General features: G+C 50.4%; 1 protein-coding gene across 1 annotated transcript in view; it reads left to right on the top strand.

The window, feature by feature from the left end:
* MYOF (myoferlin) overlaps positions 1-25000 on the top strand; it is a 228741-nt gene that overhangs the window by 189512 nt on the left and 14229 nt on the right. The window contains 3 exon segments of the mRNA XM_075351623.1: positions 9863-10002; positions 23648-23736; positions 24149-24244. Of these exon segments, the coding sequence (XP_075207738.1) occupies positions 9863-10002; positions 23648-23736; positions 24149-24244 (325 nt within the window).

Raw genomic sequence — 25000 nt, 5'->3', positions numbered from 1 at the left:
ATGTTTCTGGACCACTCCGACTTCAGAGAAGCAGTCCAGAAACACAGAGTTTGTCCAGATAAGCGTTTTTCCAAGCGCCTTAAGGATACACGTTATCCCTTCCCCCCTGACGTGGTCAAGGGCTGGACTCAGTGTCCCAAGGTGGATCCTCCAATCTCCAGACTGGCGGCTAGATCCATAGTTGCAGTTGAAGATGGGGCTTCGCTCAAGGATGCCACTGACAGACAGATGGAGCTCTGGTTGAAATCCATCTATGAAGCTATCGGCGCGTCTTTTGCTCCAGCATTCGCAGCCGTATGGGCACTCCAAGCTATCTCAGCGGGTCAAGCGCAAATTGACGCACTCACACGTACGTCTGCGCCGCAAGTGGCGTCCATAACCTCTCTAACGTCGGCATTTGCGTCCTACGCTATTAATGCTGTCCTGGACTCTGCGAGCCGTACGGCGGTTGCAGCCGACAATTCGGTGGCAATACGCAGGGCCTTGTGGCTACGGGAATGGAAGGCAGATTCGGCTTCCAAAAAGTGCTTAACCGGTTTGCCAATTTCTGGCGACCGTTTGTTTGGTGAGAGGCTGGATGAAATCATCAAACAATCCAAGGGAAAGGAAACATCCTTACCCCAGGCCAAACCAAAATTACCCCAACAGAGGAGGGGACAGTCGAGGTTTCGGTCCTTTCGGGGTGCGGGCAGGTCCCAATTCTCCTCGTACAAAAGGCTTCAGAAGGATCAGAGGAACTCCGTTCAATGGCGGTCTAAGTCACGCCCTAAAAAGACCGCCGGAGGTGCTGCTACCAAGGCGGCTGCCTCATGACTTACGGCCTCCTCACACCGCATCCTCGGTCGGTGGCAGGCTCTCCCGCTTTTCCGACATTTGGCTGCCACAGGTAAAAGACCGTTGGGTGAGAGACATTCTGTCTCACGGTTACAGGATAGAGTTCAACTCTCGTCCTCCGACTCGATTTTTCAGAACATCTCCGCCTCCCGAGCGAGCCGATGCTCTTCTGCAGGCGCTGGGCACTCTGAAGGCAGAAGGAGTGGTGGTCCCTGTTCCTCTTCAGCAACAGGGTCACGGTTTTTACTCCAACCTGTTTGTGGTTCCAAAGAAGGACGGGTCTTTCCGTCCTGTCCTGGACCTAAAACTGCTCAACAAACACGCAAAGACCAGGCGGTTCCGGATGGAATCCCTCCGCTCCGTCATCGCCTCAATGTCCCAAGGAGATTTCCTTGCATCGATCGATATCAAAGATGCTTATCTCCACGTACCGATTGCTCCAGAGCATCAGCGCTTCCTGCGTTTCGCCATAGGAGACGAACACCTTCAGTTCGTGGCACTGCCGTTCGGCCTGGCGACAGCCCCACGGGTTTTCACCAAGGTCATGGCTGCAGTAGTTGCGGTCCTCCACTCTCAGGGTCACTCGGTGATCCCTTACTTAGACGACCTGCTGGTCAAGGCTCCCTCTCAAGAGGCATGCCAGCACAGCCTCACCGCTACTCTGGAGACTCTCCAGAGTTTCGGGTGGATCATCAATTTTCCAAAGTCAAATCTGACACCGGCCCAATCGCTGACATATCTTGGCATGGAGTTTCATACCCTCTCAGCGATAGTGAAGCTTCCGCTGAACAAGCAGCGTTCACTACAGCCGGGGGTGCAATCTCTCCTTCAAGGTCAGTCACACCCCTTGAGGCGCCTCATGCACTTCCTGGGGAAGATGGTGGCAGCAATGGAGGCAGTTCCTTTCGCGCGTCCTCTTCAATGGGACATCCTACGCAAATGGGACAGGAAGCCGACGTCCCTCGACAGGAACGTCTCCCTCTCTCAGGCAACCAAAGCTTCGCTTCGGTGGTGGCTTCTTCCCACTTCATTATCGAAGGGGAAATCCTTCCTACCCCCATCCTGGGCGGTGGTCACGACGGACGCGAGTCTGTCAGGGTGGGGAGCAGTCTTTCTCCACCACAGGGCTCAGGGTACGTGGACCCAGCAAGAGTCCTCACTTCAGATCAATGTTCTGGAGATCAGGGCAGTGTACCTTGCCCTGAAAGCGTTCCAGCAGTGGCTGGAAGGCAAGCAGATCCGAATTCAGTCGGACAACTCCACAGCGGTGGCTTACATCAACCACCAAGGAGGAACACGCAGTCGGCAAGCCTTCCAGGAAGTCCGGCGGATTTTGATGTGGGTGGAAGCCACGGCTTCCACCATCTCCGCAGTTCACATCCCAGGCGTGGAAAACTGGGAAGCAGATTTTCTCAGTCGCCAGGGCATGGACGCAGGGGAATGGTCCCTTCACCCGGACGTGTTTCAGATGATCTGTCGCCGCTGGGGGATGCCGGACATCGACCTAATGGCGTCCCGGCACAACAACAAGGTCACGGCATTCATGGCACGTTCTCACGATCACAGAGCTCTGGCGGCAGACGCCTTAGTTCAAGATTGGTCGCAGTTTCAACTCCCTTATGTGTTTCCTCCGCTGGCACTGTTGCCCAGAGTGTTACGCAAGATCAGGGCCGACTGCCGCCGCGCCATCCTCGTCGCTCCAGACTGGCCGAGGAGGTCGTGGTACCCGGATCTGTGGCATCTCACGGTCGGCCAACCGTGGGCACTACCAGACCGACCAGACTTGCTGTCTCAAGGGCCGTTTTTCCATCTGAATTCTGCGGCCCTCAACCTGACTGTGTGGCCATTGAGTCCTGGATCTTAGCGTCTTCAGGATTATCCCAGGAGGTCATTGCCACTATGAGACAGGCTAGGAAACCAACGTCCGCCAAGATATACCACAGGACGTGGAAAATATTCCTGTCGTGGTGCTCTGCTCGGGGTTTTTCTCCCTGGCCATTTGCCTTGCCCACTTTCCTGTCCTTTCTTCAGTCCGGATTGGAAAAGGGTTTGTCACTCGGCTCCCTTAAGGGACAAGTCTCTGCGCTCTCTGTGTTTTTTCAGAAGCGCCTAGCCAGACTTCCACAGGTACGCACGTTCCTGCAGGGGGTTTGTCACATCGTTCCTCCTTACAAACGTCCGTTGGAACCCTGGGATCTGAACAGGGTGCTGATGGTTCTTCAGAAACCACCGTTCGAGCCAATGAGGGATATTTCTCTCGCACGCTTTTCGCAGAAAGTGGTTTTCCTAGTAGCAGTCACTTCACTTCGGAGAGTGTCTGAGCTGGCAGCTCTGTCATGCAAAGCCCCCTTCCTGGTGTTTCACCAGGACAAGGTGGTTCTGCGTCCGGTTCCGGAATTTCTCCCTAAGGTGGTATCCCCCTTTCATCTCAATCAGGATATCTCCTTACCCTCTTTTTGTCCTCATCCAGTTCACCAATATGAAAAGGATTTGCACTTGTTAGATCTGGTGAGAGCACTCAGACTCTACATTTCTCGTACGGCGCCCCTGCGCCGCTCGGATGCACTCTTTGTCCTTGTCGCTGGCCAGCGTAAAGGGTCACAGGCTTCCAAATCAACCCTGGCTCGGTGGATCAAGGAGCCAATTATCGAAGCTTACCGTTCTGCTGCGCTTCCGGTTCCCTCAGGGCTTAAGGCCCATTCTACCAGAGCCGTGGGTGCGTCCTGGGCTTTGAGGCACCAGGCTACGGCTCAGCAGGTGTGTCAGGCGGCTACCTGGTCGAGCCTGCACACTTTCACGAAACACTATCAGGTGCATACCTATGCTTCGGCAGATGCCAGCCTAGGTAGGCGAGTCCTTCAGGCGGCGGTTGCCCACCTGTAGGACGGAGCCGTTACGGCTCTATTATGAGGTATTATTTACCCACCCAGGGACTGCTTTTGGACGTCCCAATTGTCTGGGTCTCCCAATGGAGCGACAAAGAAGGGAATTTTGTTTACTTACCGTAAATTCCTTTTCTTCTAGCTCCAATTGGGAGACCCAGCACCCGCCCCTGTTTATTTTTGTGTACACATGTTGTTCATGTTGAATGGTTTCAGTTCTCCGATATTCCTTCGGATTGAATTTACTTTAAACCAGTTTATAATTTTTTTCCTCCTTCTTGCTTTTGCACCAAAACTGAGGAGCCCGTGGGAGCACGGGGGGTGTATAGGCAGAAGGGGAGGGGCTTTACACTTTTAGTGTAATACTTTGTGCGGCCTCCGGAGGCATAGCCTATACACCCAATCGTCTGGGTCTCCCAATTGGAGCTAGAAGAAAAGGAATTTACGGTAAGTAAACAAAATTCCCTTCTTTGTGGGCCCCGGGCGGAAGAGTCCCAGTGGGCCCCATCAACACGCAGACACACATACGTACACATACATATTTAAAGACAAACTCACAAAAATACATATAGAACGGACACATCTATACAGCCATATACACTGACATACATAGATACACATTATACATGCCTACAGACACACAGCTCTGCTGCATACATACAGACACGCATAGCTCTGCTACACACACATAGCTCTGCTACATACATACATAGCTCTGCTACAGAGTACAGACACACATAGTTCTGCTACAGACACACATAGCTCTGCTACAGACACACATAGCTCTGCTACAGACACACATAGCTCTGCTACAGACACACATAGCTCTGCTACAGACACGCATAGCTCTGCTACAGACACGCATAGCTCTGCTACAGACACGCATAGCTCTGCTACAGACACGCATGGCTCTGCTACAGACACGCATGGCTCTGCTACAGACACGCATGGCTCTGCTACAGACACGCATGGCTCTGCTACAGACACGCACGCATGGCTCTGCTACAGACACGCACGCATGGCTCTGCTACAGACACGCACGCATGGCTCTGCTACAGACACGCACGCATGGCTCTGCTACAGACACGCACGCATGGCTCTGCTACAGACACGCACGCATGGCTCTGCTACAGACACGCACGCATGGCTCTGCTACAGACACGCACGCATGGCTCTGCTACAGACACGCACGCATGGCTCTGCTACAGACACGCACGCATGGCTCTGCTACAGACACGCACGCATGGCTCTGCTACAGACACGCACGCATGGCTCTGCTACAGACACGCACGCATGGCTCTGCTACAGACACGCACGCATGGCTCTGCTACAGACACGCACGCATGGCTCTGCTACAGACACGCACGCATGGCTCTGCTACAGACACGCACGGCTCTGCTACAGACACGCACGGCTCTGCTACAGACACGCACGGCTCTGCTACAGACACGCACGGCTCTGCTACAGACACGCATGGCTCTGCTACAGACACGCATGGCTCTGCTACAGACACGCATGGCTCTGCTACAGACACGCATGGCTCTGCTACAGACACGCATGGCTCTGCTACAGACACGCATGGCTCTGCTACAGACACGCATGGCTCTGCTACAGACACGCATGGCTCTGCTACAGACACGCACGCATGGCTCTGCTACAGACACGCACGCATGGCTCTGCTACAGACACGCACGCATGGCTCTGCTACAGACACGCACGCATGGCTCTGCTACAGACACGCACGCATGGCTCTGCTACAGACACGCACGCATGGCTCTGCTACAGACACGCACGCATGGCTCTGCTACAGACACGCACGCATGGCTCTGCTACAGACACGCACGCATGGCTCTGCTACAGACACGCACGCATGGCTCTGCTACAGACACGCACGCATGGCTCTGCTACAGACACGCACGCATGGCTCTGCTACAGACACGCACGCATGGCTCTGCTACAGACACGCACGCATGGCTCTGCTACAGACACGCACGCATGGCTCTGCTACAGACACGCACGCATGGCTCTGCTACAGACACGCACGCATGGCTCTGCTACAGACACGCACGCATGGCTCTGCTACAGACACGCACGCATGGCTCTGCTACAGACACGCACGCATGGCTCTGCTACAGACACGCACGCATGGCTCTGCTACAGACACGCACGCATGGCTCTGCTACAGACACGCACGCATGGCTCTGCTACAGACACGCACGCATGGCTCTGCTACAGACACGCACGCATGGCTCTGCTACAGACACGCATGGCTCTGCTACAGACACGCACGCATGGCTCTGCTACAGACACGCACGCATGGCTCTGCTACAGACACGCACGCATGGCTCTGCTACAGACACGCACGCATGGCTCTGCTACAGACACGCACGCATGGCTCTGCTACAGACACGCACGCATGGCTCTGCTACAGACACGCACGCATGGCTCTGCTACAGACACGCACGCATGGCTCTGCTACAGACACGCACGCATGGCTCTGCTACAGACACGCACGCATGGCTCTGCTACAGACACGCACGCATGGCTCTGCTACAGACACGCACGCATGGCTCTGCTACAGACACGCACGCATGGCTCTGCTACAGACACGCACGCATGGCTCTGCTACAGACACGCACGCATGGCTCTGCTACAGACACGCACGCATGGCTCTGCTACAGACACGCACGCATGGCTCTGCTACAGACACGCACGCATGGCTCTGCTACAGACACGCACGCATGGCTCTGCTACAGACACGCACGCATGGCTCTGCTACAGACACGCACGCATGGCTCTGCTACAGACACGCACGCATGGCTCTGCTACAGACACGCACGCATGGCTCTGCTACAGACACGCACGCATGGCTCTGCTACAGACACGCACGCATGGCTCTGCTACAGACACGCACGCATGGCTCTGCTACAGACACGCACGCATGGCTCTGCTACAGACACGCACGCATGGCTCTGCTACAGACACGCACGCATGGCTCTGCTACAGACACGCACGCATGGCTCTGCTACAGACACGCACGCATGGCTCTGCTACAGACACGCACGCATGGCTCTGCTACAGACACGCACGCATGGCTCTGCTACAGACACGCACGCATGGCTCTGCTACAGACACGCACGCATGGCTCTGCTACAGACACGCACGCATGGCTCTGCTACAGACACGCACGCATGGCTCTGCTACAGACACGCACGCATGGCTCTGCTACAGACACGCACGCATGGCTCTGCTACAGACACGCACGCATGGCTCTGCTACAGACACGCACGCATGGCTCTGCTACAGACACGCACGCATGGCTCTGCTACAGACACGCACGCATGGCTCTGCTACGTACAGGCACGCATGGCTCTGCTACAGACACGCACGCATGGAATACACCTAGGGGGGGAGAAGAGCCCATACAGCTCACCAGGGCCCATAAATCGGGGGGTGGGGAGGGCACATACCGCTCAAGTCACGGTGTTGAGGGGGCCCACACAGAGCCGTAAAGAAGCAATGTGCTGGGGGTCGCTGGCTGGCACTGCAACTCTTTCATCTGTGGGACTGAGCAGGACGCCGGCCGGTAGCTCCGCCCACAGATTAAGTTCAACCAGAAAGTCTTTGCTCCTTAAAGGGATGGCGCCGCAGATTCCTGCCGAGGACTGCGGTCCCCGGAACTCGGCCCGGGGGCAGCAGAACTAAGGCGAGTGGGCCCTGGCCAAGGGGCACCAGAACTGACGAGGCCGAGTGGGCCCCCCCCGGCTCTCCAGGGCCCCGGCATTTGCCCGGGCACTGATGAGGGCAATCTGACCACGCGCCTCCCGGAGCCTGGAGCTCCGGACAACAGATCAGATTGCTCTCATCAGTGACCGGCCAGCAAGGACGCCCTGAGCCAAGCGGGCCGGTCACAGAGAGTAGGCGGGCCGGATGTGGCCCGCGGGCCGCCCCTTGCCCAGGTCTGAACTAGAGCTATTCCAGATTCCTACTTTGTTGTTTCAAGAAACAACACCTGTATAAGTCACAATAAACACTCAGACCCTATCTTTTGGATTGCAGAGCATGTGCAAACAAAGTTCATTGTGAAGGGAGGTGGAGCACGGTCAGCTGTGACAACACGTATTTTTACCTTTCATTGTAATTCTGACCCTAATGATAAAGAGCCTGCTGAAAACTCTTCCTGAAAAGACAGGAGATATGAATCTAAAAAATCCAAGTGTAAAATAAGGGAAAACGTATTTCCATGAGGGATTGCGGTAGAAAAAACTGGAAGACGAAGCGCAAAGATAGGGTCTTATCAGATGGTACCTGGGTTGGAAACCAACTAAAGGAGCTCACCTTGTAAAGTTCTGTGAGTCACAACTGACTGTAATGCGTTTTGCTTGGCACAGCGACTGTGGCTCCACATGGTGTAGAAGATGACCGTTTATTAAGTAGGGATGAATGCCACGCTGCCGGTGGAGAAAAAGTCTATAATTTCATCAGTGATTTTATTTCAATGCGTTTTGGAGAGATGCCCTTCTTCAGGAATTATTCCTGGAGGAGAGGGGCATCTCTCTGAAACGCTTTGAAATAAAATCACTGATGAAATTATAGACTCTCTCTCCTCCACGGCAGCGCGGCATTCATCCTTCTTTATTAAACGGTCATAAAGTCTAAAATAAGAAAACTGATCGCACTTCCTTATCGACAAATGTGAACAGGTGCAAACTGTATAGTTCATATTTAATTTGCACCTGTTCACATTTGTCTATTAGGAAGTGCCATCAGTTTCCAGTAGATTATAGGGTCATGCCTTCTTACTGAGCACTCCTTTCCACCAGCTTAAGGCGATTTTCAATTTCCTATTAATAGGTTCCTGGCCGCCCATAAAATTGTAGGCTGTTGAGCCCAGATAGAGCCATTTAGGTAGAGACACAGCATAAGAGATACGCCTTGATACTGGCTGCTGGGCTGACATAAAACTGTCTTTTTTATTAGTGTCTCAATTTTTTAATATATTTCCTTAGCAGCAGTAATGCATGTCCGAATTGCTATATTTATTGTTTGCTTACCTTAGCTTCTCAGAGTGCTAAATAAGACCAAGCGGCTAGTGTGAAAATTGTTAAATTACTCATAAAAACTAATGAAGAAAAAACCCTTACCAAAATATTTAACCCTATTGAGCACAACAACACCTGATTCCATGGTAGGTCATTTTATGATATTGGCTTCATCTTAAGAAATTCACCTAATTTATTTTTAAAGATTACTACCCATTTAATAAAAAAATTTAAATAACAATTGTAATAGGATGTAATAAACTTGCAAATCCTTGCTGTACTATCACACACTCTGATTATTGATACATCAATGTAAGCATGTCTTACTGCCCCACAATCTGTGTGAAGGCGGCAGAGGGTCCACAGCTTTCTCACTCCAAGCCAGACCCCATTTTTTCTTTATACATTATGTCCCATAAACAATGTAATATACTAGGTAAGTTTTGTAAAAATGGCTAGGGTCGGATGCTGATTTTTCCACCAATTATGAGGAGCCCTCTGTGTAAATAGATTGGCAGTGCTTGTTCATGACCACCGCACTAGAAATTCTTGGACCCCAAAGCTAACTTTTGGTTTTCCCGTTGACACTGCTAAATTTCTTCATAGGGTAATGATTGGGAATGGGAAGTTACAAGGTAACATCAATGCTTAAATTAATTCTTAGAAACCAGGTCCCGCTCCCGAAGGGTCAGATGTGTCTTTAAGACATGGCCAATAACCACGAGCTCTCACGGAGAGGAGCATCCTCATTATCCTATTATTTCCTCATTAATCCTAATTTGACACGTTTGGGGATAGTTATTGGGTGACTGTGGACTAGCATAACTAGCAAAGCTTGAATAGCTCATGTAACAGCTGCTTTACTGAGCCAGGTATTAGTATGTGTGAATAAAAAATAATGGTAATACGCTGGGAATATAGAGAGAACAATATATACAAATGCCAGAATTCGACCTAGATATCAGAAGGGTTCAAGGGAAGTTGTTGGTCCGAGCTGTTCACGTTCACTGGGTTCTGACCGTAAAGTCCTACAGACAGAGGATAGAACATGTGTAATTCAATAACCTGATTATTAATAGCAGATTATCATAATGTTTTATGTAGAGGCGAACAAGAAAATGCATCAGCACCTCGGATCTGCCAACGAGCGGCTCGCTCTTTATGTTCTCCGTGGCCAGGGCCTTGTTCCAGAACATGTTGAAACCCGGACATTGTATAGCACCTTCCAACCGAACCTCTCACAAGTGAGTCTGGTTTCTTCTGTGTCTTTAGTGGATATCCATTCCTGACAATGTGTTTATTGTTTTTTTTTTTTGTTTGTTTTTTTCTGTGATCATCATGTCCTGGTGTCCTCCAGTTGACATGCAATCCTTTTAGAGCCTGTATAGCTAGCCCTTCATGGCTGCCTTTTATAGGACTATGAAGCCTGTCTACCCTTGTGTGTTAGGGGATATAACTAATATATCAACATTTAATATATGCACAAGTTTCCAAAATAACTTGTGTACTTCCTTTTTATTTGGGGAAAAAGTTTATATTTATGGCCAGTATGTTGGAGAAGAGATGGCTGGATGGTGGTCATTAGAGTTGAATTATGGTGAAAGGCCAATTACAGGTAGGGCACATATTACACATGCCCTGGAATTGCTGCCACCCTGGGACTCTAGAAAGTCAAATACACTCTACCCTGTTGGCCCTGTTACAATCTTCCCTGGTGGCATTAGGGGATTCTGTTGTCACGGCCTGGAATATAAGCTATACTGGTACAACGCTAAGGGAAGGGAAATGGAATGCCCTATCACCGACCCTACAGGCACCGAACCTGACGCCAAACTGGATACCTCACCCTAAATAAACCCTGATCTGGGCCCTAAGTAAGGACGCCGGGTATGAGCTTTTGTCAACACCGCTAGCACCAAGGGAGACAAAAGGAAAACATACAGGTGAAACACAAATGCTACCACCTGAGCCCAAGTATATTGCAAAAGTCAAACACTTATCTTACGAGCAGCAACGACAGAAGTCTCTGGAGCAGTAGGAGACAAACTCTGCACAACACAGCTATGAACAACTATAAGCTGCACCCAAACCACCCCAGGGTGAGGTTTATAAAGGAAGTCAGAGGCTGGCATCTGAGAGGAAAAACTGACAGTTTCTCAGGGTCATAAAGTCTGCTTCTGCAGAAACGGGGAACTGTCAGATAACACGTGCTGCCAATCTATGGTATTTTCTAGCACTCTGTCACTGGATTGTCAGCTGGTCGTGACTGGAGATGAGCGAACCGGTCGCGGTTCGGCTCGAGGTCGGTTCGCCGAACGGCGGTCCCGTTCGAGTTCGGTTCAACGAACCGAACTCGAACCGCATAGCAAACAATGGCAGGCAATCACAAACACATAAAAACACCTAGAAAACACCCTCAAAGGTGTCCAAAAGGTGATAAACAACTCACAACACAACACAAACACATGGGAAAGTGACAAGAACAAATTCTCATGCAAAAACAAAAGAGCGTAATGAGGAAAAAGAGGACGAGACACAGATATAGGAATGGCACGCCCTTCTAAAATCATGTAAAACACCGCAAGGTGACTCCAAGCGGAGTCTCCCTTTTCTTTGTCGCTCCATTGGGAGACCCAGACAATTGGGTGTATAGGCTATGCCTCCGGAGGCCGCACAAAGTATTACACTAAAAGTGTAAAGCCCCTCCCCTTCTGCCTATACACCCCCCGTGCTCCCACGGGCTCCTCAGTTTTTTGCTTTGTGCGAAGGAGGCAGACATGCACGCATAGCTCCACAGATTAGTCAGCAGCAGCTGCTGACTATGTCGGATGGAAGAAAAGAGGGCCCATAACAGGGCCCCCAGCATGCTCCCTTCTCACCCCACTCTTGTCGGCGGTGTTGTTAAGGTTGAGGTATCCATTGCGGGTACGGAGGCTGGAGCCCACATGCTGTTTTCCTTCCCCATCCCATTTAGGGCTCTGGGTGAAGTGGGATCCTAATCGGTCTCCAGGCACTGAGACCGTGCTCCATCCACAGCCCCTGGGGAGTCTGCTGGATAATGGAGCCGAGTATCATCAGGGACATGGCCCTGCTACTTTGAGGTACTCTGTGTCCCCGTGGGGACCGCGCACAGAAACACTCCAGCATTGCTGGGTGTGTTAGTGCGCCGGGGACCGCGGCGCTGACCGCAATTGTGCCATCACACGCTGCAGCGTGGCTGGGTGTGTAGTGTATTGGGGACTACCGCGCTGACCGCCGCTGCCATTGTTATACATGCGGCGCGGCTGGGACTGTTAGTGCGCCGGGGACATCCGCGCCGACCGCGCTTATACGGCGGCCGCGCTTATAACTCTAGTCCCCGGCTTTTGCGGCCTAGTCTCATTCTCTTCCCGCCCCCAGGCCTGCCAGTCAGGGGAAGGGCGGGACGCTGTACAGAATGTCAGCACTGAGGGCTGGAGCATGCTTTGCATACTCCACCCCCCTCACTGTGCACAGTGGGGCACCAGTTTCCCGCACTTTCTAGGGCACGCCCACGGCCCCCTCCTCTCCTCAGGACGCCGGCAGCCATTCCTGTCAGCTCTTCTAACGCTGGAGAGGGGAGACAAGCTCTGGGAGACCGAGGCAGGGATTCTGGTGGCCACACAACCGCTTTGAGCGGCCGGTAAGCAGCACCTCTGGTGCTGGCCCCACTTGTGCAGAAGTGTACTTATAGATTATATGATTATAGGCTATACTTTACACTGTATAGTGCACGGTTGATTTTTGGCTATATACCCTCCTGGGTGGCTCAGGGGAGACAACAGCATGGCGCCCACAAGAAGCAGGGGTGCCAAAACACAGGCTTACTATGCTGCCTGCGCCGCATGTACGACTTCACTACCGGCAGGTTCCACTGACCCTCATTGTGTGCACTGCTCGGCCCCTGTGGCACTTACTCAGCCGGAGCCTCTGCTAAGGGTGGCCCAGGGGGAACCACCTGCTAACACTGTCCAGGTGACAGGGACGGAGTTTACAGTTTTTACTGAAAGGCTGTCTGAGACTATGGCGAAGATACTAGAAGCTTTGCAGTCCAGACCGGTATCTCAGACCATGGGCACTGTGGAATCATTGCCCCCTGGTTCCCCTCAATTGGAACAACCATGTCCTCCCGGGGTGTCTCATAGATCCCAGGGTGAGGTCTCTAACACGGACCGCAGTCCCAGACCGCCTAAGCGAGCTCGCTGGGAAATTCCCTCGACATCATCACATTGTTCAGGGTCTCAGCGGGAGGACTCTCTGTATGATGAAGCGGAGGTAGCTGATCAGGATTCTGATCCTGAGGCCTCTCTCAACCTTGATACTCCTGATGGGGACGCCATAGTGAATGATCTTATCGCGTCCATAAATCAAATGTTGGATATTTCTCCCTCAGCTCCTCCAGTAGAGGAGTCAGCTTCTCAGCAGGAGAAATTCCGTTTCAGGTTCCCCAAGCGTACAACGAGTATGTTTCTGGACCACTCTGACTTCAGAGAGGCAGTCCAGAAACACCGGGCTTGTCCAGATAAGCGTTTTTCCAAGCGCCTTAAGGATACACGTTATCCCTTCCCCCCTGACGTGGTCAAGGGCTGGACTCAGTGTCCCAAGGTGGATCCTCCAATCTCCAGACTGGCGGCTAGATCCATAGTGGCAGTTGAAGATGGGGCTTTACTCAAGGATGCCACTGACAGACAGATGGAGCTCTGGTTGAAATCCATCTATGAAGCTATCGGCGCGTCTTTTGCTCCAGCATTCGCAGCCGTATGGGCACTCCAAGCTATCTCAGCGGGTCAAGCGCAAATTGACGCACTCACACGTACGTCTGCGCCGCAAGTGGCTTCCATAACATCTCAAACGTCGGCATTTGCGTCTTACGCTATTAATGCTGTCCTGGACTCTGCGAGCCGTACGGCGGTTGCAGCCGACAATTCGGTTGCAATACGCAGGGCCTTGTGGCTGCGGGAATGGAAGGCAGATTCGGCTTCCAAAAAGTGCTTAACCGGTTTGCCTTTTTCTGGTGACCATTTGTTTGGTGAGAGATTGGATGAAATCATCAAGCAATCCAAGGGAAAGGAAACATCCTTACCCCAGGCCAAACCAAAATTACCCCAACAGAGGAGGGGACAGTCGAGGTTTCGGTCCTTTCGGGGTGCGGGCAGGTCCCAATTCTCCTCGTCCAAAAGGCCTCAGAAGGATCAGAGGAACTCCGATTCATGGCGGTCTAAGTCACGCCCTAAAAAGACCGCCGGAGGTGCCGCTACCAAGGCGGCTTCCTCATGACTTACGGCCGCGTCACACCGCATCCTCGGTCGGTGGCAGGCTCTCCCGCTTTTGCGACACCTGGCTGCCACAGGTAAAAGACCGTTGGGTGAGAGACATTCTGTCTCACGGTTACAGGATAGAGTTCAGCTCTCATCCTCCGACTCGATTCTTCAGGACATCTCCGCCTCCCGAGCGAGCCGATGCTCTTCTGCAGGCGCTGGGCACTCTGAAGGCAGAAGGAGTGGTGGTCCCTGTTCCTCTTCAGCAACAGGGTCACGGTTTTTACTCCAACTTGTTCGTGGTTCCAAAGAAGGACGGGTCTTTCCGTCCTGTCCTGGACCTAAAACTGCTCAACAAACACGTAAAGACCAGGCGGTTCCGGATGGAATCCCTCCGATCCGTCATCGCCTCAATGTCTCAAGGAGATTTCCTTGCATCGATCGATATCAAAGATGCTTATCTCCACGTTCCGATTGCTCCAGAGCATCAGCGCTTTCTGCGCTTCGCCATAGGAGACGAACACCTTCAGTTCGTGGCACTGCCGTTCGGCCTGGCGACAGCCCCACGGATTTTCACCAAGGTCATGGCTACAGTAGTCGCGGTCCTACACTCTCAGGGACACTCAGTGATCCCTTACTTAGACGATTTGCTGGTCAAGGCTCCCTCTCAAGAGGCATGCCAGCACAGCCTCACCGCTACTCTGGAGACTCTCCAGAGTTTCGGGTGGATCATCAATTTTCCAAAGTCAAATCTGACACCGGCCCAATCGCTGACATATCTTGGCATGGAGTTTCATACCCTCTCAGCGATAGTGAAGCTTCCGCTGAACAAGCAGCGTTCACTACAGACGGGGGTGCAATCTCTCCTTCAAGGTCAGTCACACCCCTTGAGGCGCCTCATGCACTTCCTAGGGAAGATGGTGGCAGCAATGGAGGCAGTCCCTTTCGCGCAGTTTCACCTGCGTCCTCTTCAATGGGACATCCTACGCAAATGGGACAGGAAGCCGACGTCCCTCGACAGGAACGTCTCCCTCTCTCAGGCAAAGCTTCCCTTCGGTGGTGGCTTCTTCCCACTTCATTATCGAAAGGGAAATCCTTCCTACCCCCATCCTGGGCGGTGGTCACGACGGACGCGAGTCTGTCAGGGTGGGGAGCAGTCTTTCTCCACCACAGGGCTCAGGGTACGTGGACCCAGCAAGAGTCCTCACTTCAGATCAATGTTCTGGAGATCAGGGCAGTGTATCTTGCCCTGAAAGCGTTCCAGCAGTGGCTGGAAGGCAAGCAGATCCGAATTCAGTCGGACAACTCCACAGCGGTGGCTTACATCAACCACCAAGGAGGAACACGCAGTCGGCAAGCCTTCCAGGAAGTCCGGCGGATTTTGATGTGGGTGGAAGCCACAGCCTCCACCATCTCCGCAGTTCACATCCCAGGCGTGGAAAACTGGGAAGCAGATTTTCTCAGTCGCCAGGGCATGGACGCAGGGGAATGGTCCCTTCACCCGGACGTGTTTCAGGAGATCTGTTGCCGCTGGGGGGTGCCGGACGTCGACCTAATGGCGTCCCGGCACAACAAGGTCACGGCATTCATGGCACGTTCTCACGATCACAGAGCTCTAGCGGCAGACGCCTTAGTTCAAGATTGGTCGCAGTTTCAACTCCCTTATGTGTTTCCTCCGCTGGCACTGTTGCCCAGAGTGTTACGCAAGATCAGGGCCGACTGCCGCCGCGCCATCCTCGTCGCCCCAGACTGGCCGAGGAGGTCGTGGTACCCGGATCTGTGGCATCTCACGGTCGGCCAACCGTGGGCACTACCAGACCGACCAGACTTGCTGTCTCAAGGGCCGTTTTTCCATCTGAATTCTGCGGCCCTCAACCTGACTGTGTGGCCATTGAGTCCTGGATCTTAGCGTCTTCAGGATTATCCCAGGAGGTCATTGCCACTATGAGACAGGCTAGGAAACCAACGTCCGCCAAGATTTACCACAGGACGTGGAAAATATTCCTGTCGTGGTGCTCTGCTCGGGGTTTTTCTCCCTGGCCATTTGCCTTGCCCACTTTCCTGTCCTTTCTTCAGTCCGGATTGGAAAAGGGTTTGTCACTCGGCTCCCTTAAGGGACAAGTCTCTGCGCTCTCTGTGTTTTTTCAGAAGCGCCTGGCCAGACTTCCACAGGTACGCACGTTTCTGCAGGGGGTTTGTCACATCGTTCCTCCTTACAAACGTCTGTTGGAACCCTGGGATCTGAACAGGGTGCTGATGGTTCTTCAGAAACAACCGTTCGAGCCAATGAGGGATATTTCTCTCGCACGCCTTTCGCAGAAAGTGGTTTTCCTAGTAGCAGTCACTTCACTTCGGAGAGTGTCTGAACTGGCAGCTCTGTCATGCAAAGCCCCCTTCCTGGTGTTTCACCAGGACAAGGTGGTTCTGCGTCCGGTTCCGGAATTTCTCCCTAAGGTGGTATCCCCCTTTCATCTCAATCAGGATATCTCCTTACCCTCTTTTTGTCCTCATCCAGTTCACCAATGTGAAAAGGATTTGCACTTGTTAGATTTGGTGAGAGCACTCAGACTCTACATTTCTCGTACGGCGCCCCTGCGCCGCTCGGATGCACTCTTTGTCCTTGTCGCTGGCCAGCGTAAAGGGTCACAGGCTTCCAAATCAACCCTGGCTCGGTGGATCAAGGAACCAATTCTCGAAGCTTACCGTTCTGCTGGGCTTCCGGTTCCCTCAGGGCTGAAGGCCCATTCTACCAGAGCTGTGGGTGCGTCCTGGGCTTTGAGGCACCAGGCTACGGCTCAGCAGGTGTGTCAGGCGGCTACCTGGTCGAGCCTGCACACTTTCACGAAACACTATCAGGTGCATACCTATGCTTCGGCAGATGCCAGCCTAGGTAGGCGAGTCCTTCAGGCGGCGGTTGCCCACCTGTAGGACGGAGCCGTTACGGCTCTATTTTGAGGTATTATTTACCCACCCAGGGACTGCTTTTGGACGTCCCAATTGTCTGGGTCTCCCAATGGAGCGACAAAGAAGAAGGGAATTTTGTTTACTTACCGTAAATTCCTTTTCTTCTAGCTCCAATTGGGAGACCCAGCACCCGCCCCTGTTTTTTTGTGTACACATGTTGTTCATGTTGAATGGTTTCAGTTCTCCGATATTCCTTCGGATTGAATTTACTTTAAACCAGTTTATAATTTTTTTCCTCCTTCTTGCTTTTGCACCAAAACTGAGGAGCCCGTGGGAGCACGGGGGGTGTATAGGCAGAAGGGGAGGGGCTTTACACTTTTAGTGTAATACTTTGTGCGGCCTCTACACCCAATTGTCTGGGTCTCCCAATTGGAGCTAGAAGAAAAGGAATTTACGGTAAGTAAACAAAATTCCCTTCTTTTCCAAAAATTGGGCCACACAGACACCCACCCCTTCAGTGGCAGCACTTGTGCCCCAGTTGTACACTTCACAGCTAGATTTGCATCAAGCACATTCAAAAATACGCCAGCCTTAACCGTCCCCAGGATGACACCGGGGTAGGTAGCAAAGTCTTTGCTGAACCATGACTTGTTCATTTTGGCTCCTTTTAAAAACAATGTAAGTAAGGGTTACTCCAAGCGGAGTCTCCCTTTTTTCAAAAAATTGGGCCACACAGACACCCCATCAGTGGCAGCACTTGTGCCCTAGTTGCAAACAGGATGTTTTGATTTGCATCAAGTACATTCCAAATCCACAAGCATTTACTCTCCCCAGGATGACACAGGGGTAGTAAATTCCTTGCGGATCCATGACTTGTTCATTTTGATGAACGTCAGTCTGTCCACATTGTCACTGGACAGACGCGTGCGCTTATCTGTCAGCACACACCCAGCAGCACTGAAGACACGTTCAGAGACAACGCTGGCAGCTGGACACGACATAATCTCCAAGGCGTAAGTGGAGAGCTCTGGCCATTTTTCAAGATTTGAAGCCCAAAATGAGCAAAGCTCCATTTGCAAAGTCATGGCATCGATGTTCATTTGGAGATACTCCTGTATAATCCTCTCCAGCCGTTGACTATGTGTTAGACTTGTTGTCTCTGTTGGCCTAGCAAAGGAGGGTTTAAAAAAATTATGAAAAGATTCCATAAAATTGCTGTTACCAGCACCAGATACAGTCCTACTGGTACGGGTAGACTGTTGAAGATGACGAGACCGTCCCATGTTTGTCAAGTTACAACTGGGAGATTCACTCCCTGAACCTGCACGGTTGTTTGGTGGAAAAGCCGAGCTAAGATCGAGTAACAGCTTCTGCTGATACTCCTGCATACGTGCGTCCCTTTCTATGGCTGGAATTATGTCACAAAATTTGGACTTGTACCGGGGATCTAATAGTGTGGCAAGCCAGTAGTCATCATCACTTCTAATTTTGACAATACGAGGGTCATGTTGGAGGTAGTGCAGCAAGAAAGCACTCATGTGTCTTGCGCAGCCATGCAGACCAAGTCCACGCTGTGTTTGTGGCATAGAGGTGCTAACCGTTCTTTCTTCCTCTGACATCTCCCCCCAACCTCTTTTCAACTGAAATTTGACCAAGGTCTCCCTCATCCGCTGAGTCTTCCATGTCCATGAACAGTTCGTCCTCCATTTCTTCATGTTCTCCTGCACCTTCCTCAACATTTCGCCTGCTACCATGCGCCCTTGTTGTTCCCTGTCCCCCATGGTCCCATGCCTGCCGCGTTGGTGATGATGAACGTCTGGACCTTGGAGATGTTGTTATATCTTGCGCATATGAATCCTCCTGTAGTTCCTCCCCTTCCTGTTGTCCCACCCCCTGACTCCGAATAGTGTTTAGCGTGTGCTCCAGCATGTAAATGACTAGAATTGTCATGCTGATAATGGCATTGTCAGCGCTAAACATATTCGTCGCCATGTCGAAACTGTGCAGAAGGGTGCATAGGTCCTTGATCTGACACCACTCCATCAGGGTGATCTTCCCCACCTCTGCATCTCGTTGGCCCAGGCTATACGTCATGACGTATTGCACCAGGGCTCGGCGGTGCTGCCACAGTCGCTGTAACGTGGAGAGTCGAATTCCAGCGTGTCGGCACATCGCATTTCAGGCGATGAACCGGCAGGCCGAAAGACTTCTGGAGCGATGCAAGTCGCTCAGCTGCGGCGCTTGAACGGCGAAAGTGAGCAGACAGTTTTCGTGCCCTGGTCAGAAGGCCATCTAGGCCGGGATAGTGTGTTAAAAATTGCTGGACAGCAAGGTTCAACACGTGAGCCATACAAGGTACGTGTGTCACCTTGCCCAGGCGAAGGGCCGCACCCAGGTTTGCAGCATTGTCGCAAACGGCCTTACCATCCTGCAGGTTGAGTGGAGACAACCATTTATTAAACTCGGACCGCAGAGCTGACCACAACTCCTGAGCTGTGTGACTCTTATTCCCAAGACATGTCAAGCTAAAGACCGCCTGATGACGTTGCGCTCTGCTGCCAGCATAGTAATGAGGGGTGCGTGATTCCTTCTGCGCAGTGAGAACGCTGGTGGCCTGACCAGGCAGGCTTGGGGCGGAGGTGGAGGACACAGATGAGGTGGAGGAGGCAGAAGCAGTGGCGGAACTTGGACAGACAGAGGATTGACACAAGTCGTGGGGATGGCAAGACTTGTGCAGCAGACCCTTCACCATCTATCACCATAGTTACCAAGTGCCCAGTCAGCGACATGTAACGTCCCTGTCCATGCTTACTGGTCCAAGTATCGGTGGTAAAATGCACCCGTTGACACACAGAGTTTCTCAAGGAAGCGGTGATGTTGTGTGCGACATGCTGGTGTAGCGCGGGCACACCTTTCTTAGAGAAGTAGCGGCGACTGGGCATCTGGTACTGGGCACAGCGACAGACATAAGGTCTCTAAAATCCTGTGTGTCCACCAGGCGGAAAGGCAGCATTTCGGTAGCCAAGAGCTTACAGAGGGATAGAGTCAACCTCTTAGCTTTGTCATGGGTCGCAGGAAATGGCCTTTTATTTGTCCACATCTGAGGGACAGAGATCTGGCTGCTGTGTGTAGACGGTGTTGAGGAGGGTGTCCCTGGAAAAATGCAGGTTTGTGAGGAAAGTGCAGGCGGAGACATGATGTTGCCTTCATCCAACGTTGGTGCTATGGATGTCTGAGAGAGCTGTACACACGCATTTGTTTCCCCTTCCAAACCAACTGATGACCTACCAAGCAAAGTGCCTGTTGCGGTTACAGTGGTGGAAGTTGTGCGTGGAAAACCAGGTGTGACAGCTGTGCCCACAGTCCTAGAAGATGAAGAGCGCGCGGATGCACTGGAAGGGGCAGGCCGTGGATGGTTCGCTCCGCTAGGCCGCATTGCAGCATGGTGAGCTTCCCACTGGGACCTATGATATTTATTCATGTGACGATTCATGGAAGAAGTTGTCAAACTGCTGAGGTTTTGACCTCTACTAACAGAATCACGACAAATTTTACACATCACATAATTTGGGCGATCTTTTTCTATGTCATAAAAGGACCAGGCTAGGCAAGGCTTAGAGGGCATGCGACCTGCTGAGCCCCCCCCGACTAGTGCTCAGACTCAGAGGCAGAGTGATGGCTGATGATGCAGTTGTAGACGTGCTACCAGTGCTCCGACTCTGTCCAGGAAGGCGCAAGGTAACTTCGTCGTCGGTTGCATCCTCCTCCACCGCCTCTGACCTCCTCGAGTGCCTGACTGTGGGTTGACAGTAGGTGGGATCTAGAACTTCCTCATCAATTGTTGTGTTTGCACTCCCCTCACCCTCAGACCGAGCCTCTTCTTGCCCTGACCGAATAGTTAAGTTGTTATCCCAATCTGGTATCTGCGTCTCATTGTCATCAGTATGTTCCTCATTGTCTATAACCACAGGTGTTAGTTTGTGACAAAGGGTCAACATTATGCTCAGAAACTTGGTCCTCACGCCCTGAATCTGAGTCACAAAGGTTCTGGGCATCACTGCAGACCATTTCCTGGTCTGTGCTCACTGTAGCTTGGGAGCAGACCTCTGATTCCCAGGCTATAGTGTGACTGAACAGCTCTGCAGACTCAGCCATCTCAGTTCCACCATACTGTGCAGGGCTGATGGAGACTTCAGAGCTGGGAGAAAGCAAGTTTGATTGGGATGACAACTCAGAGGACTGGTGTTTTTTGGATGCGGTACTTGAAGTGGCTGAGAGGGCACTTGTTGGACCACTTGAGATCCATTCAAGCATTTAACTTTTTTGGCCATCATCTACCTTTTGTTCCTGTTGTTCGTGTCCGTAAAAAAGGGAGCACATCGGATTGTTCACGGTAAGTAGTAGACATCTTACTTTTCCTGGTAGATGGTCTATCTTCAGCAGATGTTAATGGAGCTTTGCCACCTTCCCCACGGACAAACCCTTTTTTTCCTTTTCCAACACGCCTCTTCCCCTTTCCACCAGCATCTGTCATTTTGCCACTCATTTTGATTGCGACAAGATTGTGCACTTAAAATGTGGTAGTAAAAATTGAGAGGTGGTGTAGATTGCAGCGGTGGTCTAGCTTTATTTACAGCAGAATAATAAAGAATAATTATCCCTGACAATGCAACTACGGCCCTTAAACTGGCAGCATAAATTGCTAGTATAATGGCTTAGTAACAATGAGTTTGAGTGTGCAATGCAGGCAGACGTGCTGCAAATATCTTTGCACTAGTGGGACAATACAGAAGTCCAACAGCCACGTTTAGGATGCCACTAAAATTCACTCAGTGTTTGCTAGTATAATGGCTTAGTAACAATGAGTTTGAGTGTGCAAAGGGCAGGAGGGTACAGTGGCAGGGCTGTGGGTCTCTGGGTAGAGGAAAGGAAGCCTGCCTTTCTATCCCTCCTAATGGGGAAATGCAGCGAGGAAATCCCTGACCTTAGCTACACAGACGCTGTCGTCTTGTGTAGCTGTTAAACTCTGTTTTCAGGACCTGTCACCTATGGCTCTTACCCTGCCGGTATGAGCCCTTAAAAGGACTGATAGAAAGTGCTATCTCTAAGCTGTACAGCGCTGTGTATGGAGCGTATACAGCAGTATTGGCGATAGGAGCTGCGCCAGTGATGTCTCACACCAAGGACGCAGAAGGCAGATAATGGCGTGCTGGAGGAAAATGTCCGGTTTTATAATGCAGGGACATGTGACATGGACATCCTATCACACATGCCGTTGCTTCTCTGGCTAAAAGTCCACTTAGCTGTGTGTGTGTCTGGGATTGGCTGACATGCTGGCCCGCCCCACTACACGCGCGCGCTTAGGGAAGGAAGACAAGGAAAAAAAAAAAATGGCGATCGCCATTATCCATACAGCAGTGATCTGAATGCGCTGTTCCCGCACACTATACACTGAAATCTCATAATAGTGTGAGTCAGAGTGACTCACACTATTACAGCGGAAAGCCAGCTAGGAATTAGCTGGTTTTTTTGCTGCTAGAACCGTTCTCGAACGTATCTAGAACTATCGAGCTTAAGCAAAAAAGCTCGAGTTCTAGTTCGATCTAGAACAGCCCCAAAATCACTCGAGCCGCGAACTGGAGAACCGTGAACCGCGCTCAACTCTAGTCGTGACACCTGTGCAGTTAAGAACAAGATGAGGACAAAACCATGTCAGACTATGGAGGTAGAGTCCCACTAGTAACATTGACTCTGGAGGGCCCACTGATCAACTACGGGCAAATATTACATTCTCAAATTTACTTATGCTTCAATATAATAATATACTGAGTAGTTTGTAAAGTGAATGATGTAACAACTACTGATCATGTTTGGGGGGAAAAAGTTACATACTACTGCAAACGGGCCCACTGGAGGATTCTCCTGTTCTCCTGTGGGCCAGTCTGAGTCTGATTTGTTTGTCTCCATAATTATCATAGACCTCAGTAGAGAGAGGACTATATGTACGCAAAGCCACCTCTCCGATGTGTAATAAGGAGAGGTGGCTGCAATAAAAAGTAAGGATGGGTCCAAGTCCTACAGTTGGGATCAGGGGCCCATTTTTGGCACAGTGGTCATCAACCTCATCAATGTCTTGTCTATGTGAAAAAAGCAGATTTCTCTGATAAGATACATTATAAAGTTGCATATTGTCATGTGTACAATTGATTTATGAAAAATAAAAATGAAAACAATGCTTACTCTTTAACCTACCAACCTACCATACTCTTTAACTGTAGATGTATTAAAATGTAATGTATCATATTTAATATCTATAATGTGTGTGTGTGTGTATGTGTATATATGTATGTGTGTGTGTATATGTATACATGTATGTATATATGTGTATATGTGTATATGTATATACGTGTATATGTGTGTGTATGTATGTATGTATGTATGTATATGTATGTATGTGTGTGTATGTATGTATGTATATGTATGTATATATATATATATATATATATATATATATATATATATATATATATATTATATATATTATTTATATATATATATATATTATATATATATATATATATATATATATTATATATTATATATATATATATATATATATATATATTATATATATATATTATATATATATATATAATGGATATGTGTACATATAATTTTTTTTTTAGTTCAATTTTTATTCTTATTATAGGGGAAACTGGAAATGTGGGTAGATGTTTTCCCCAAAAGCTTGGGACCTCCGGGACCACCATTCAATATTGCACCACGTAAAGCTAAAAAGTAAGCTGTGTAAAAACATCTACATTTGGATTTTCCATGTACACATCTTCATTTTCCACTTACTAATCTTCTTCCGGATCCTACCTTGTTTTTCCAGGATTGTTAGTACTATTTCCTCTTCCTTCATGCATATTTAGCCATGTAGGTCTAGATCTTTCTGTCTATGGCTATCAGTCCAAAAGATGTCACCTATTATGGAGCAGTATTCGTAATTATGTACCATGAGAATCAGAAAATAACTACTACACATTGGTTTTAGATAATTTCTGCAGACCCTTGCTTACTTTTTCCTGGGAGCCATTGTTTTCATATACTGACTCTTCTCTTGTATATATGGAGTTCAGCGGTTACAGGTCGTTGTCTTCTTTGGATCTTGTATGGCGATGACTATAACCTGATGTGTTTTCTGTAGCTACGTGCTCCGCGTGGTTGTTTGGAACACAAAAGACGTGCTGCTCGATGAGAAGAGTATTACTGGAGAAGAAATGAGCGATATCTACGTCAAGGGGTATGTTCTTATCCTGTGTTTGGGAAGGAATGGGTTGTGTCCAAAAATTATCATGGTCTGTTACTTGAGTTCACTCACTGTACAGCCCTAGTTGACCATGACATTTTGACATTTAATGCAGAATTCAAACATCTCCCCGACGATCCTTTTTGGATTTGTCTAAGGCTATGTGCGCACGTTGCGTAAATTCATGCAGTTACGCTGCGCTTTGTAGCGCAGCGTAACTGCATGCGTCCTGCGTCCCCTGCACGGTCTATGGAGATTGTGCAGGGGCCGTGCGCACGTGGCGTTTTAGAGCGCAGCGCTTCGGCTACTGCCGAAGCGCTGCGCAAAAAGAAGTGACATGTCACTTCTTCCGTGCGCTTTCCCGGCAGCCCCTGCTCGGTCTATGGCAGGAGCTGCAGGCAGACCGCACGTTCTCGCTGGCACCATGCGCTTCAGAACGCAGCTTTTCAGCTGCGCTCTGAAGCGCACCTTTTACGGTGCTGGGCTAGTACGCAACGTGCGCACATACCCTAAGGCCATTTTCAGAATCTAGACATAGCCAGGCTCCCATTGTTTTATTGACCCAAAAATTGCTGTTGGGTTCAAATTTCATCAGCACTGTGATGTTGTGTTATTATGTGCTGTATTTGCAGAGTACATTGGAGGTATTCCTTTTGGAGGACTTCCTTATATATACATCCAACAGTTGTATGTTGTTTTTTTTAATATTTAACATTTTTATTAATTTTCAAATAAGATAGTCAAACAAAC

The sequence above is a fragment of the Anomaloglossus baeobatrachus genome, chromosome 5 (genome assembly GCF_048569485.1).
Source record: "Anomaloglossus baeobatrachus isolate aAnoBae1 chromosome 5, aAnoBae1.hap1, whole genome shotgun sequence".
Classification (NCBI taxonomy): Eukaryota; Metazoa; Chordata; class Amphibia; order Anura; family Aromobatidae; genus Anomaloglossus; species Anomaloglossus baeobatrachus.
Note: the sequence above shows the minus strand (reverse complement) of the source record. Positions and strands in the feature narration are given on the sequence as shown.